Genomic DNA, 17,927 nt, shown 5'->3' with positions numbered 1-17,927 from the left:
TAAAAATCCATAGTTTGAGGTGAAGAAAAGTTGCCTGATCGATTTCCTAGATGTTTTAGAAACATGAATCAATCATAATGAACAGACTTTTTGGCGGATTTCCTCCGTTAATTTGACCACCAAAAGTGATATTCAACTTCACCTCGGTGAAAACAACTTTCTGCAGTCAATGAAACGGGACAAATGCACCTCACCTCAGTCAATTACTTGTTCGAAATTTATGAATGTTTTCTCTAGTGCTCGTCTTCGGGGTTTCCTGTAAACCGGTCCGCTACTTTATAGTTTGTGTTGTACATGTACATTGTAGGTAAAAGGATTTTGCATGATAAGCACCATCTCTCCGACAGCGAATCACTAAGATGGGATTACAAAAAGTGTACTTTTCCGCGAATCTTTGGCCCATGTGGTGTAAATGCAAAATAGGTTCGTTGTATGTGAAATGAGGGAACATATATATATAGTAAGCCGTCTAGAAAATCAAAAAAACAAACTGTTTCCTAAAATAATGAAAAGTCGCAATCGGCAGCGTTTTCTGGTATCCCTAAGACTTTCAAAATGAAAACATTCTATTCATTTGAAATGCCAGAATTCGTCCGACGGTTAGTTTAGTTATTTGCGATGATAGAAAATGCAGCAAACGATTCCTCATGAAATGCGTCGGCATAAAATTAAAAATAGACGATCAGTCAGATGGCAGAAATACATTAGACAACTGGTCGTGGCAGTGCATCTCCTGCAACAAAATCAATAGTTAAAGATGCACAATTACTCGCAAATGATTTATACTACAATTAATGTTGTTGCTTTTTTTACTTACCAAACATGATAAATACACATCTCATAATGGACACCGTGTTGAAAGAAAAGTGAGGAAAAAAAACACACGATATTTCTACCAACACTGTAAATCTTTTAGCATTCACCAGTCATTTAATATTTTTGCATGTACTCAGCTATTTAATACACGATTACAATCTTGATATCAGTAATTTATAATTTGCATAAATGCATTTTTTAGTAAAAAATTAAAGGTTTATTACTCGAAATTGATGTTTGTATCGATTACAAATACGTACGAGTGTCACTTCAACGAAAATGTTAGAATTTCTGAAGTACTGAGTTAACTTGCAAAATTGATTTATATGTATTCATGCATTGTTTCTATTTGTATTACTATATCATTATTATACTTATTATACTTATACAGGGGGTCCAACGTGAAATGTGTTCGCCGAATTTTAAGTGAGGGAAATTGTGTGAAGCCGAATAAAATGGCGGCGTTGAAAGGAATTTCGGTGTTTCAAGGATGTATTTTCACCTGGTAAGTAAGTTATATCACCTTTCTCGCAATATAATTACGCCTACCCGGAGACCACACGTGTAAGCTTCTCTCGTTTTTTAACCTATGTTTCTAGAGGCCTTTACAAAAAAGTTATTGAATGTATAAGCATAACGATTGATTGTTTACAAAGCAAAAATAGAAAATTGCGTGACTTGAAACTGTGTGTATCGGCCCAAGTTTACCATTCTTGTACCTTTTTTAGCTATTTGTTATTGAATATTTGCATTATTTATCTTTTCGACCGCTACTGTACTTACATGGGTATTATACGGCCGATTTTTTCATGTTTAAACACCTTTTATGTTGGGCGACGAAGTTTTATGCAGTTTTTGTGTGAAGCAGAATCAGAGTAAGTGTGCTTTAAAGCTGTATTTTCACAGATTAAACGGTTTGACACCTTTTTATTTAAGAATAAGAATTTATTTAATGAATAACACTCCACCATTAATGATTCAAAGAAGATTCCATACAGCACATAATTATTTGGTCCTGCTAAAATATCTTACTGATATATTGTCATTTTTTTGCGAACATCTGTTTTAGAATTACGATAAATAATATGATTATTCTAATTGATTTTGAGTTTATCGCTTAAAGGACTGGTGTGAGGAATGTTTGGCTTGTTAGTCCCCTGCTATACATACCCTTTCCCTTTGTCCTGATGTCAGAGAATGGTGGTAATTTTCCTGTGTTTTGCACACAATTATTGACTACTTGTCATTTAGGAATCAAGCTGCACCGATTTTGCTTTTACTTTTCAATTTTCATATTATTATTTTTTGGAGGCGGTGGGAGGGACGTCACGTACATGTATAGAAGGGTTAAACCGGGCCGTATGCATCTGTTTGCCTATAAACACTGTCAATGGATTATGTTTTGATTTGAACGCGTTTTATTCAACGTTATTTGGTATTTTTCATTTTGTCCTGCATTCTTAATTTTATAGGATGCCAATCATATGCGTTGGATAACTGTGACTTCGACCTACTACTTCAAAGATTATTGTGTATCTACAACGTCTGTGGAGGGCAGCTCGATCGATTTTAATGTCACCTAAATACTCTTCATTTCAATTTTAATCTCAACTCTGCTGAGCCGAAAGCTCCGACGTGGCATACGGGGTTTTGACATTAAAAGCTCACCTTTTCAGGTGTGAGCTTATAATGCGTATTGTTGTTTATGGCATCAAGAGTCTGTCACGATCACTGTCAATGCATTACTGATAAAGGTCTTAACTATAGTAACTCCAACATCAAAATGTAAACACAGGTGTTAATCAAAATTCTTTCAAATCAATGGCATGCTTAAAAAAAACTGAACGCCTTTCTACCTACTAAGAGAACCATCTGGTTTACCAGAACGCAAACAAATATATCAAGCTTAGGTTTTATTTCATATTACTAGATTTTATTTTCTACAGTAACCCATGGTATTTTCTGTGTATTTTAGCGCAAACAAACAGGAAGTGCCGACATTTTTTAGCGTACAGATATGAACAAAAAATAAGAACCATTCTACCTCTAACAATATATTTATTTAACAAATACATATAAAGCAATGTTAAATGAATAAAATATAAATCCGAGAATAGCTTCAAGAACTGTATTTTGTCGAATATGATTAGGCGAAACTTTGAAAGATAAGACCCCACTGTAGTTGAGAAAAAATGTTGTTAATTTTTATCTTTATATGTTTTAAGCATATCGCACGTTACCATTACATAAACAAAGGAGTAACAGCATCATGCATGAACTTAAAGCGGGAAATTCATCAACAAAGCAGTGATGACTATGATACGACATCTGGCATAATAACTTAAACAAATTAATGCAAGTAATGAACAATGGTGAAACACAATAAGCACACGATGGGTTCAATCACACTATTAATGACTGAATTAAAAAAAAAAATTGTACTGGTATGTCTGGCGAAGTTTAAAAGTGTTATTGATATTTGGCACTGAGAACGTATACCTTACCAGCATACTGTATAGGCACATCTGTTGAGGATTTAGTAATATTTTAGAATTATTTAATAAAAAAATACAGTATACAGGGTGAAAAAGTGGATTTCACTTGTCAAAATGTGGATTTCACTTCGATTTCCGAAAATTGCTCTAACTTCTTCATTTCTTGATATATTTCAATAAAATTTGAAATGTAAACCCTTCATTAGGCTCTTTCCAAAATGTACACAAAAAATAAAAATTACTAATTAATAAAACAGAGTTAAATTAAGAGTGGATTTCTCTTCTCGAAAACTGGATTTCACCTCGATTTCCGATCTATTTCCGAAAAATTGCTCTAACTTCTTTATTTTTTGACCAATTTCAATAAAATTTGAAATATAAACCCTTCATGAGGCACTTTCTAATATGTATACAAAAAAATAAATTATTAATTAAAATAACTGAGTTCTGAGTGGATTTCACGTGAAATCCACTAGATTCCTGTATCACCCCGCACCGCAGTTCGGCAATCGGAACTCCTCGGCTAGTATCAAGATATGTCTATCTCGAAGCTTGCCGGAGATGGCCGAGTTGTTACGATTGGCAGTTCGGGAGTTGACAGATGCTCTAGAGTGTACATTTGTTTTGCTGATAAAAGATGTCTTTCTCTCCTGTTCAAGTCGATGTCACCATATCTCCGGATGAAATTCAGCGCAATCATTGCTGTAAGTCAACTTTGCGCGTCCTGGAATCGGTGCGGCCTGGTTGGTTTTCCAAAACCAATCCGCTAGAATCTATGAAATCAAAGGTAAGAATTTTATACATGTACAAGGTACACATGGGTACAGTTGTGACCACCATCACAGGGGAAAAGTGCATGTTATGCCACACCCATAAAGACACGCCCCTCCTATTTCAATTAAAAATAGGGATAAATTTAAACAGAAATATAAACAGTAGCTCTTACCAGGGTTACAGTACACCTTCAGTGCACTACAGTATGCTTCAAAAAGCTAAAAGACTAACAATCTTATTGGAGCACTTACCAAATGGGCCTTGCCCGAGTGGGAGTTATAGATAGATAGATAGATTTATTTCGGCATAGGAAGCATATACATAGTTAACAACATAACATAGGATAAAATAATGATCATTATTAAATACTATATCACATACGAGAAAACTATGACATACACACCAACACCAAGGATAACACAAAAAAGGGCAAGCCCTTATTTCCATTGTGGTCCTTTGTATTGGCGGCATGACACAGAGAGGCGGACCTAAATATAATCATGTGTAAAAGTACTATTGAGTCATAAAAATGTATATCACAGTCAAATCTTGATTTAGTGACACTCCTGTTTGCAGCTAGGATTTAAAACACATTTCTAAAATTGTAAAAAGATATTAGCAAACAATTTAAAATCCTGAGCCGAAATAGATAAAAACAATTTTAAATACTGTTCATAAGATGCCTTTTGATGGCAACCTTAAAACTTTGTAACCTGTTGATCTCCGTTAACTCTACAGGTAAATCATTCCATAGTTTAATTCCAGAGAAAGCAAAGGACTTAGAACCATGACTTTTGACTTTAGGTAGACAATACCCACCCTTTTGACTAAGTCTTGTACTATAATTATGTACAGAATCTTGCGAAATAAAGTGTTCACCCATGTAATCCGGAGACAGGCCATTTTTTATCTTAAAAACATGACACAACATTATCTGTTCAACTCTTCTGTGGACCGGTAACCAGCTAAGGGACTTAAAGTGGGATGGGTCAATATGGGCTCTGGAATCTAAGTCAAGTACAAATCTCATTATTTTATTTTGACAAGTTTGTAACTTATTTTTTAAAGACTGTGTCAAGCTATTATACCAAACAGAGCATGCGTAGTCAATTATAAGTATAATTAATAAATTTACACACCACCATCAGAATTATAATTAATCATAGGAGAATTGGGGAACTTAAAGCTGTAATGAGTAGTAGTACTAACTACTATATTCGTATCTCACAAAAAATATAGTTTATATCCGTACTGTATTGTTATTAAACAGTTTTAAAGGAAGCAAAAATATTAAAAAATATTAATTATGATTAAATCTATATTCTTTGTGATTGTGAGTGGTTTAAGTGTTGGTGTCCACCTCTCACCAAAGCGTCATGACCTTGATAGCCACCAGAGTTGTTTTGACCTCAGTATTGGTTTCTATGACTTACATGTATACAGAGTTGATAGTGATTGATATTCAGCATTTTTTATGCATTAATTTTGCTGTCTTTCAAGAAGTAATTTAAGCTTACTGTAAACCGTTACTAGCGGTTTAAGAAAAATGCGTAAAACATCAATGAACTGCGATCAAATTTTTTGCCAGCAGTCTTATTTCACTGGTTTCCATGGATTTTCACAAAAATTGGCTTGTTCCAAGACAAAAAATAAAAAAGTTTTCACGACGTTCAATCTGTGAAAGTTCAGCTTTAACTTAGATCAATGTTACCTTTTATATTTTACCTATGTTGAAGCACCAGCTGCATTTTTCTAGAGATAAATGTGCATGTAAAGGTGCTCAAATTAACAGCATCTTGATATTTATGATTACTACCATGACCATGCATACTTATATATACACTTGTGCTTTCTTCAGGTATTCACAGGAGGCATATCCAACCAGCTGTATGGCTATTACCTGGATGGCAAATTTCAAGAGGATGTTGTCCTCATACGCATTTATGGGAAGAATTCAGAGCTGATGATTGACAGAGATCTGGAGAAGAAAAATATACAGGTTGCTATTTTGACTGGGTAATTCTAACAAATATATAGAATGCAAGAACACTCAATTTTATTTCATAAACAGGTTATATACACATGTACATGTACATGTAATAGGTCTTGAAAGTCTTCATCTCCTGTTACAAAAGATGCAGATATATGGATAGCATAGGATTATTTGAACATAAGTAACATTTTATAACCATGTGATATCCTTGCTGAGTAATATTAACTTTATGTAAAAAACATATTTATTTATATAGATATTTTCCAATTGAAGATTTTGCATGCAGCAGGAAGGTGCCCACCCCTCTATGCATCATTTAACAATGGGATTGCCTATGGATTTGCACATGGAGTAACACTAGAAGTGGACACTGTCAGGGATGAACACATTGGGAGGTAAGCTATATATTCACAATCATAGATCCACCTTGTGTTGATTTTCGAAATATCAATTTAAACCTTTATTTTTCTATCCATTACAATACTGATAGATTTGACTAGTGAAATTCAAGAGTACCGGTAATAAAAGATTGACTTAAAATTTTACCAAATGGTACTACCAACTGCTCATCAGGAAGAGGTCATTTCACATGTGTGTTTTGTCATCCTTCCAGGTTGATAGCATGTGAGATGATAGCGGTACACAGCATACGCCCCGACGGTTGTGAGGTTAAGACAGGACTCTGGGACAAAATAAACCGCTTCTTGGAGCTCGGGCCAGACAGCTTCGAAGATCCAGAGAAAAATAAGAGGTTCTTATTTTGTGTATAGTAAATAATTGAACATATTATTAATCTGCACTTTTTACTATTATGGAAACACAGCAGCTTGTGATTTTAATTCAAGATTAATTTTTAACCAAACTTAAAAGCTTACCTTTTTAACTTGATATGGCCTTGTTTTTGCTGTACTTGAAGACATGATACAAAAAGTTGATTGTAGGCAATATTTTATACTAGTAAAAATTATCACACTTAAATTAGGTGATATGTTTCTAATGGTAAAATTGCATCTACATTTAAGGCCCTTCACTCTCGCTGAAATCGTTATTGAGTTATAGCCCTTTATTATCTATTAATAAGATTGCACATAGGCATCCACTTGTTCTGATCTTACAGGATAGCTTTACATTGGTGTTTAAATGCCACATCGTTTGAACTGGATGCAAACATCGACAACATTAACAACACATTCTATATATGTTTTATCAACAAATAAAAATATACATCTGCTTGCAGGTTAAAAACTTTGGTAAAGTCAAAAGAAGCAATGAGAAAGGAGGTGAATTTTCTCCGCTCTCACCTCGAACCTCTCAACTCACCGGTTGTGTTCTGTCACAATGATCTTCTACTTAAAAATATCATTTACAACAAAGAGCAAGGTCAGTTGTCAGTTGGTCTACTTGTAACATTTTGTTCATGGTAATTAAAGTATCTGTTGATGTACAAATTCTTATTTCGAAAGGTTTGTAAAGTCTTTGTCTTGTTGTGATGCTTTGAATGTTTGTTTTATGTCTGTATGGCATTTTATTTTAAACATTATGTGGAAATCCTGATATGTCTGTTGTTTTTGGACGTACAAAAGTATCTAAAATTTAATGGACTTCAAATATAGATTTTCAAAATAAAAAAAATAGATTTTCAGCAACTAAAAACTTTTTTATATTGTTACCCTTTAGAAATTGTTTTTCAATAATGATTTTTTTATAACTTACATTTGACCGTAAATTATCAGTTCTTCCAAATATTTCCTTTCCCTCACATAACCTGAGTGTAGGCTTTTAAGTACAAACAAATGTAGGAAATGATAGACTTTGATGACCTTATATAAGTGCTATTCAAGGGTCAACTTTTTTCTGATTAAAGGGGTGATTATGAATACTTCAGTTATGGAAGGAAATAATCGGGGCATTTCATGATTTGGTAAAGCATGAACATGTTTTAAAACTTGAATGAAAATCTGAAATTAATATAAATAAAATTTAACATCTATCTAATTAAGATCCTTTTAGTTGTCTACTTGGCCTTGGCTGATGCATGTAATATACTTTATTTCTAATTTGGCAAGAGAAAACAGGTTTGTTTTTTTTCCTTTTTCAGATCGTGTATCCTTTATTGACCACGAGTATGCTATGTACAACTCAGAGCACTTTGAACTGGGAAACCACTTCGCTGAATACGCAGGTACAGCTGCTGTTCCATTACCAGTGTATTATTCATGTTCTACTGCATGGATGAATGCTTAATTGATAAGATTACTGTCTAAATAGATGCTGTGATTGCATTATTAATATGGGGATTTCTGCTCTTTGATGAACACCTGGTGCAAGTTGAGTAAGAACATTATATGAGATATATTGAGGTGCACCAGACAACCCATGCATAAAAGATGTTTCTATCATGGTCTAAATTCCTCCCACATCAATTGATATGTACATGTACAAATGAGCCCACTGCTGATGGAACACCAAGATGTTACCATGTTGTCTAGTGATTACATTAGCTTTAAATGCAATGTATAAAAGAAGAAAAAAAAAATACATGAATGAAATGTTTAAAATAAACTTAGATATGAATACCATAATATTCATGTAAAGATTTTAGCAGAAAAATAATTGGGTTATGGTTAAGCATTACTGTTATCAGTCAATGATGTAAGAAAGCAAGCAATACTGTTATTACGCATAACTGATGTTATCAAGTGCTCATAAACCAAACAATGATTTATGTCTACTTAGTAGAATTAATTCTTATGCGTGATTGGCTAGTTGATGTTATCAGGTGATTATTACCAAGTTAGGTATATAGCTAAAATATTACAAATGTTTAGAGTAACCCTTCGTAACACAGTGGATACAACACTTGACTTCAATTTTTTGGGATAACATTTTATTAGCCAGTTTTCACATTTATGGGATTGCGTTTTGGGTCCCTAGGGTCAAGGTCAAGGTCACTGTTACTAAAAATAGAAAAACGGTTGAAACTGAATAACTTTAGTTAGGGATGACATATCTTGACTAAACTTGGTCAATAGGAAGAGTTTATGGAGACCTTTCATGGGATTGCGTTTGGGGTCCCTAGGGTCAAGGTCAAGGTCAATGTTAATAAAAATAGAAAAACAGTTGAAACTGAATAATTTTAGACAGGGTCTACATATCTTGACCAAACCAGGTATAAAGGAAGAGTTTATGGATACCTTTCATGGGATTGTGTTTGGGGTCCCTAGATTCAAGGTCAAGGTCACTGTTACTAAAAATAGAAAAATGGTTGAAACTGAAAAACTTAAGTTAGGGTTGACATATCCTGACACAACTTGGTATAAAGGAAGAGTTTATGGATACCTTTCAATGGATTTCATTTGGGGTCCCTAGGGTCAAGGTCACTGTTTTTAAAAATAGAAAAACAGACACAGGCTGAAGTTCTGCTGTCAGTCATTAAAAACCTGGTTTCGTCGCATTGCGGCGTTTCTTGATAAATATTTGTCCTGAGATTTGTGCCAATCTGGTGTATAGTCCCTTTAAACAGCAATGAATGATGTTATAAAGGAATAGATGATGTTATAAAGGAATGAATGATATTATCAAGAAAAGAATGATGTTACAAAGGAATAAATGATGTTATAAAGGAAAGAATGATATTATCAAGGAATGAATGATGATACCATGTTATTCAAAATCTATCTTCATAAATTTTCCCTATTGTGCCCTGCAGGTGTGGATGATGTAGACTTCAGTCGCTACCCAGACCGGGCCCTCCAACTGCGATGGTTGAGGAACTACCTTGAGGAGAAGGCAGCATCAGAGGGCCGGGCGTCAGATACAGTAACAGAAGCTGATGTTGAGAGGTGCTATGTCATCACAAACAAGTTTACTCTGGTGTGTTTGCTTTTCTGCTATTCTAAAAAGGTTGCCTCTTCTCTCTGATCAAATATTGTTCCAGTTGAAAAACAAGTTTGCTGTAGTGTTCTGCTTTTCCTGCATTCATACCATACTGTTAAGACCAAACATTACAGTTTGTGAACTTCAAGTGCACTAGGAGTTACGGTAACTAGAAGTGCACAAGGGAAAGACTAAATAACAAGGGGCTGACCAGATAAGGCTCCCTTAATCTATGATAAATGCTATCTTCACAGTGAAATTTAGCATGATGTGTATAGTTTAAGCAGATGTTTTAATGTTAATTAATATAAAAAAACAACACAATTACAACCTATTTTGGCCTTTCATGTAAATAATAAAGAATTAGAAAATACAATTACTGCAGGGTTTATTTTCTTAAAAAAAGATTATTTGTCAAACATTTAAATGTTTGAATGTTTTTTTTTTTAAATATCCAACACATTATTTTGATATATTTTAACAGCTTAAATGGTAAAGAAATAATTTAAATACCTAGTTAACTGTATATGTTTGCCTGTACCCCCTGAACAAATTGTGAAAAGTTATTTCCTACAAGATCTTCAGTCTTCACATATTATGAACTTTATAGTTTATATAGTTATTCTAAACTTCATCATGTTGAAACAAATTTCTACTGAATATATATGACATGTGTATCTGTTTCATAACTAAGATTTTATTTGAATAGGCTTTGGTATGATATGTTTATAAAAAATGCAGTTCTATTTTGGCTTACCAGGTCAATAAAACAACGTCTTGTTTAATGTTTCAGGCTGCTCACATGTTTTGGGGTCTGTGGGGTCTCGTTCAAGCGCGGAACTCCCTCATTGACTTTGGCTTCCTGGAGTAAGTTGTGGATTTTGGATTTTCCGGTTCTATAGTGAGAATGATAAGAGGCAAATTGAAAGGACAAAAATGTACTTTTGATTACATCCATCAATGTGACAATGATTTTAATAGAAGTAAGGACATATTATCTACTTGAAAAGATATCTGATTTAATTATTTAGATAAGACTGTTTTCGTGAACATCTTTATTGAAAGAAACATTATAACTTGATTCAGCCAGCAACATTTCTGTCATAGTCAAAGCTTTATTGAGGTGTTGTAGCTTAATGATTCAGTTTTGCTGTCCAAAGTAAATGACTGTTATATGACTGTTATTTATGTGTATTTTCAGATATGCTGAACTAAAGCTCAATGAATACTACAACAGGAAAGAGGAATTTCTGGCATTGAGACTACAAGAAGTATAATGATAACATATTTAGGTGTTTGTTTTAATTACTGTTTGTAGTGTGTAACATTGTCATACACATTTTTTATGTTTTAATGCTATATCTGTTATTGATACACAGAATGTACCTATTTCCGAAATGTTAATACCAGCTGTAAAACCAAGACCTGTATTAAAAAACATAAGTCATTTCCTAACTTATGTCCTTTTCATAATTTAAGTAGCTCACTTGTCAAATGATATAAGTTCCACATAGTGTCGAACAAACTCTGTTTTCATAGACTAAAATAATAGGGTGAAAGTGGTCTAGTGGTATAGGTATCCACCTCTCCCCCAGGCGGTTGTGGGTTTTCGATTCCCAGGTACTTTCTCATGGCCTCTCAAAAAGGACATTACTGGTTTCTGCACAGGAAATGGACTTGATAGTGATCTTATAATCTCAGACTTCATCTCAAATCGAGCTAAAATAAATTGGTATAATCCAATGGAAAAAATACTGTTTTTAATATATTTATATTTGACTGTGAACAATTCAAGAAATCAACATGTGAAATGATGTTTTATAATACAGGCCCAAGTGTTTTATAATACAGGCCCAAGTGTTTTATAATACAGGCCCAAGTGTTTTATAATACAGGCCCAAGTGTTTTATAATACAGGCCCAAGTGTTTTATAATACAGGCCCAAGTGTTTTATAATACAGGCCCAAGTGTTTTATAATACAGGCCCAAGTGTTTTATCATATTTTTGTTGTATAAAAGCAAACTTATAAGAATATGCCATCCAGAGGGTTATTTAGTATTCAGTTATGAGTTTATCACTTTTATAAGTGACCTCTATAAAGGACAAACAGCATTATATTGAAACCAACATTATAATTAAGATACTTTATTTATATGGAGTGTCACCCTACTATAAATTTAGAATGGATATAATGCTATCGATATGTCAGTATTTAAGGTATTGGATGTACAAGTAAGTGTGACATTTCATCCAGCCATTGGAGGTTACATTTAATTTGGATGCCTGGTAACTCCATATAGGTATCAACATCAGTTGAATGGATATTGCTTGATGATAACTACTATGCAAGACAATTGACTAAAACCACACTGTAGGTTAAGATGATGGAGATTGTGGGTTTGTTCTATATTTAAACTTAAATTGGAAAGCAAAAAGGCAAATTTGTAACATTGGTTTCAGTACATGTTTTTTTCATATTCCTTCTCTATACATGAAACCCTTTTATATGGAACCAATCTGATACGGAGTCAGTAGGCATCCAAAATCATGTAGTTGTACAAGGGATACCTTCAGGTGAATGGTTTTAACATTCTGTAGATTTTAGTTCATGTTTTTAAATGGATATGAAAATGCACTTAACATACAAGGTATTTAATTGTTATGTATAACCAGCATACTTGCTATACTAGTATTTTATGTATATTGTAATATTTATTTAGTTTTATCTGTTTGTTTAAGCATTTGTGAAATAGGTGATGGCAAAAGGTTCCCAACCAATGTTTGTGAAGAAACTTGAATGGGTAAATTTTATATAATATATAATTAATTAGATATCTATATATGGATCCTGAAATGCAGCATTAAAGGTTCTGTATTTCCATTGAAACAGATGTGGTTTTGGTGGATAAAATACTGTTTTAAGGTTGATAATTGTTTTTGCTTAAAAATCTGTTTGTAGTGTGCTTGTTATGGAAAAAATATACATCTATCCATTTACTGTGATAAATCCCACCTTTTATCTGCTGCGTTTTTATTCCTGGCCATTCTGGGTCAAGTGTATGTATAGTAGCAAGAAGGTAAATACTAAATCTTGGAATTTCTATTTAAAATATGAAGTATGACAGGAATGGCAAGTCATAGATTCAAAAGCGACATAATGAGGAACATGACCTTACCGGTAATACAAACAAAATATCAGGCCTCCAGAATTTTTTAGTAACTCCAAACGAAAACGATTTGCAAATGACTTCAGCACAAAATGAGGTGATTATGTGGCCAATAGGTTTGTTTCTGGACAGTTGAAATGTTATATCCTAGGCCTCGTACTGTCTATATTCTGATAGCTTTACAATTATCGTTTTACATGATCCAGAATGATGTTTGGTAACTTACATGTAAGTCATCCATTTTAGTATTGTTTTTTGCTTACAGTTAGCAGGCTTTTAAAAACATGTTTTAAATTATTTTGCAATATTTAAACAATGTTCGAGTGTTCAATAAGGTTATGTTTTGTATTATATTGTAACAGCAGCATGTTTTTGGTGGAATTTTAAGGAATATATCTTCAAGGGGCACAATTTAGGTTGAAGTCAAAATGTTTCTTTAATTTCACTGCTTTTTTATGTTTTTTACATCAACCTATTTTGTGCACCTTCAACCAATACTGTTCCCCTTTAAACAAACTAATTTTTAGAATCTTAAACCGAAACACTTCAAATTTAGAAATTGGTTGGTTTAATATATTCCTTATGAACACAATTTAACCAAAACCATGACGTTTGTGTAACAAGGATAATATTATGTTGTTTTATACCTATATTAATAATCCCGTGTTTTGCACATTCAGTGAGTGGACATATTCCCATAGAATGAAGTTCCTTTTATACATGTAAACAACGTAAACATGTGAACGGAAAACTGGTTAGAGCTACTTATAAACCTTGTATGAAAGAGTTACCCTACTAGTATTACAGATGGTTTGTGCAGTTACTGTATTGGTGTATTAATTATATGGTCGTTAACGGGTCTAAATACATATTTATTAAAATAAATTAATAAAACAATACTCGCCGTATTACTTTCTTGACCACTTTCGTGTTTTATTCTTCAGTTAACGGATTTTTCTACAACATAATGTGGCTTTAAATGTTAATGTTTATTTTCCGAACAAGTTCTTGAGAACGCCACTTCTTGTAAGCCTAGGATTGTAAAATATGAAGAAGTTGCACTTTGCTAAACAGATGCTGCGTACATCAGTGCCTATTTACGTTTAAAATAAAGAAATCTATAATTGATTCCAGACAGATACCTTCATCCCCATTAAAGACATGTCAATACATCCCCATTAAAAATCATGGCAATATATCCCCATTAAAGATCATGTTGATATATCCTCATAAAAACCGTTAATATATCCCCATTTAAGATTGTCAACATATCCCCCATTAAAGATCGTGTCAATATATCCCCATTAAATTATGTCAATATATCCCCCATTAAAGATCGTGTCAATATATCCCCATTAATGTTCATGGCTATATATCCCCATAAAATCATGTCAATATATCCCCCATTAATGTTCATAGCATATATCCCCATTAAAGATCATGTCAATATATCCCCCATTAAAGACCATGTTAAAATATCCCCATTTAAAATCATGTCAATATATTCCCACTAAAGATCATGTCAATATATTCCCATTCAAGATCATGTCAATATATTCCCATTAAAGATATGAACGCAATTGGGCTGGTCAAAGTACGCCTTCGGACTCCACACACTTTGACCACCCCAACTGCGGACTCCACACACTTTGACCATCCCAACTGCGTTCATACCCCGATAATGACATCAATCCCGCAATTCATTCCTTAAATATCCCCATTAACGATCATCCTAATATATCCAATTAACGATTATGTCAATATATCCCCATTAAAGATCATGTCAATATATTACCATTAAGATCATGTCAACATATCCCCATTAATGATCATATTTATATATCCCATTAAAGATCATGTCAATATATCCCCATTAAAGATCATGTCAATATATTACCATTAAGATCATGTCAACATATCCCTATTAAAGATCATGTCAATAAATCCCTATTAAAGATCAGGTCAATATATCCCCATTAATGATCATGTCAATATATCCCCATAAAAGATCATGTCAATATATCCCCATTAAAGATCATGTCAATATATCCCCATTGAAGATCATGTCAATGTATCCCCATTGAAGATCAAGTCAATATATTCCCATTAAAGATCATGTCAATGTATCCCCATTGAAGATCATGTCAATGTATCCCCATTGATGATCATGTCAATGTATCCCCATTAAAGATCAAGTCAATATATCCCCATTAAAGATCATGTCAATGTATCCCAATTAAAGATCATGTCAATATATCCCCATTGAAGATCATGTCAATGTATCCCCCTTAAAGATCAAGTCAATAAATCCCCATTAAAGATCATGCCAATGTATCCCCATTGAAATTCATGTCAATGTATCCCCATTGAAGATCATGTCAATATACCCCATTAAAGATCATGTCAATGTATCCCCATTGAAGATCATGTCAATATACCCCATTAAAGATCATGTCAATGTATCCCCATTAAAGATCATGTCAATGTATCCCCATTAAAGATCATGTCAATATATCCTCATTAAAGATCATGTCAATGTATCCCCATTGAAGATCATGTCAATATATTCCCATTAAAGATCATTTCAATATATCCCCATTAAAGATCATGTCAATATATCCCCATTCAAAGTCCTGTCAATATATCCCCATTCAAAATCATGTCAATATATCCCCATTCAAAGTCATGTCAATATACCCCCATTAAAAATCATGTGAATATATCCCCATTAATGTTCATGGCAATATATCCCCATAATGAACGTAGTCTTTAGATACATTTTAGTTTAGTATTTCCTTTGCGCAATTTGCTTTGTTTTTACGATTCGTTTCTATTAAAATATTTTAGTACTAAACAATTTTAGTATTTTACACAATTCATTACGACAGTACATAGTAAAAACACATCGAATACAACCATTGAGATACATGTTAAATAAGCGGGTCCCAAGTAAAGTTATAATAAATTACATGTTGTTTGTGGGTTTTTTTTTCTATATATAGAAAAAACGTTAAGACATGTTGTTAACTTGTTGTCGTTGGCATCTGTTTTTGCAGAAACTAATGCCAAATGCAAACAGACAAATACATGAGTTCACTAACGCAGCATTAGGCTCTTGTATAAGTCAGAAAAGCTTTTAATTCACACTCATAACAAAGAGCGAAGCATGGACGCTAAAGACGATAATGTTTCTATTGGCAAAGGAGTCCTGTTTCTAAGAATCTACTTAATCAAAGTCAAGTTTTATTTGATATAGCTTTTATGGGATCTTTTGGGAGCGAGGCTTCTATCGATCATTACCTATGACACGTGAGAACAAGACGCTTCCTCTAATCTCTCCTCTTATACCTCGCCCATATTTCTAAATCTCTTAATGTGGTCGTCCATTTTATATCCAACGCTAAAATTGAGATAAAGAAAGTTTATAGTATACGCTAGTATCCACAACACCCTACCTCTCTGCGTTTACAAAGCATCTAGGTAAAAATGAAATAAGTCAAAACTATCGAATTGCGCATAATATAGTATTTTTCATCTCAAAAACTAGTTTTGGAAGAAAAAATGACGGTATTTTATTTTTTATGGTCGCGTTTTAATTACTGTTGTAAGGTAAGATGTTTACGTTTGTGAATTATTTCGTGTTAACCACTTAATTTTCGAGATAATTATCTTACTATTAAGTTAATATTCTCGAAACTTTTACGGTAAGATAAACATCATAAGACAAATCGCAGGTTTGAAAGTGCCCAGAACTGCCACCTGTGACCTTTTTACCTGTACAACAATACAGGTCAACTAGTTATGGTTTGCGAATTCCTTTTAATAAGTTACATAATAACTGGTTAACTTGATACGATTCGTGTTACCACTTAACTAACAATGCACTTCTGGCTTCTAGCAGTACCTGGTTATCTAGTTATGATTTGAGGATTCCACTAAGTTAGTACATAATAACTGGTAAATTGTATAAGATTCGTGTAACCAGTTATCTATAAGTATATTTATAGAACTGGTTTTCACTTATGAATTGTGAGTTTTTCACTAAGCAATCTTTTGGGTGGTTCAAGGTATATGGAGCTGACACGAAATGAAGTCATATATATCCTTTGACCTCAAAGTGTGACATTGACCTTGAACCAAACTGGTTGTTACATCTGTAGGTAGATATTTCAGTATCCTTTGAAGTGGTTCAAATGACATGGAGTAGACACGAAATAAAGTCATAATATCATCATGTGACTTATGACCTTGACATTGAGCCGAGCTAACTGTAACATGCGATCTACGCAATGTCGCAATGTGGTTAACATTTGTGGATAAGTATTTCAAAATCATTTAAGCGGTTCAAGAGATATGGAGCGGACACGAAATGACGTCATTTGACCTCAAAATGTGACCTTGACCTTGAATTGAGCTGGTTGCCACATGCGCTCTGTACATCGTCTCAGTATGGTGACCATTACATTTCTGGTTTATGTGTTTTTCCCTTCTTTAAAAAAACCCATAAAACGTGTAGTCGTATGTATTTTTTCAAAAGAAAACATAACCAAATAGCCCCCGACCCTAATTTTCCAAAGGTCGGCCCCGCAGACAGATGGACGGACGGACAACTCGAGCAAAACAAGCAATATGTCTCCATGTTTACGGGGGATATGGAGACAGTTCAATCTCTAACAATCATGTACAACATTTTGCATGGCTCATTGAACTCTTAGAAAAAAGGACATCTGCGCAGTTATTTCTTCATGTTTGACGACTCCAATATGTTTTTGTCTCTTATTTTAAGCTCTTCAAAACTTTCAATT

The 17,927-nt window shown here is 33.5% G+C and overlaps 1 protein-coding gene across 1 annotated transcript; it reads left to right on the top strand.

The window, feature by feature from the left end:
• The first annotated feature begins 3,892 nt into the window (after positions 1-3,892).
• On the top strand, positions 3,893-14,021 carry LOC128229865 (ethanolamine kinase 1-like). Its single transcript, XM_052941743.1, has 9 exons — positions 3,893-4,098; positions 5,944-6,084; positions 6,352-6,473; positions 6,692-6,829; positions 7,316-7,458; positions 8,177-8,260; positions 9,788-9,951; positions 10,748-10,821; positions 11,156-14,021. The coding sequence occupies exons 1-9, from the start codon at positions 3,949-3,951 to the stop codon at positions 11,229-11,231; spliced, it is 1,092 nt and encodes a 363-aa protein (XP_052797703.1). The 5' UTR covers positions 3,893-3,948; the 3' UTR covers positions 11,232-14,021.
• Positions 14,022-17,927: the final 3,906 nt, after the last annotated feature.

Source organism: Mya arenaria, chromosome 4, assembly GCF_026914265.1.
Source record: "Mya arenaria isolate MELC-2E11 chromosome 4, ASM2691426v1".
In the NCBI taxonomy this organism is placed as follows: domain Eukaryota; kingdom Metazoa; phylum Mollusca; class Bivalvia; order Myida; family Myidae; genus Mya; species Mya arenaria.
This window is presented reverse-complemented; position numbering and strand designations above follow the sequence as displayed.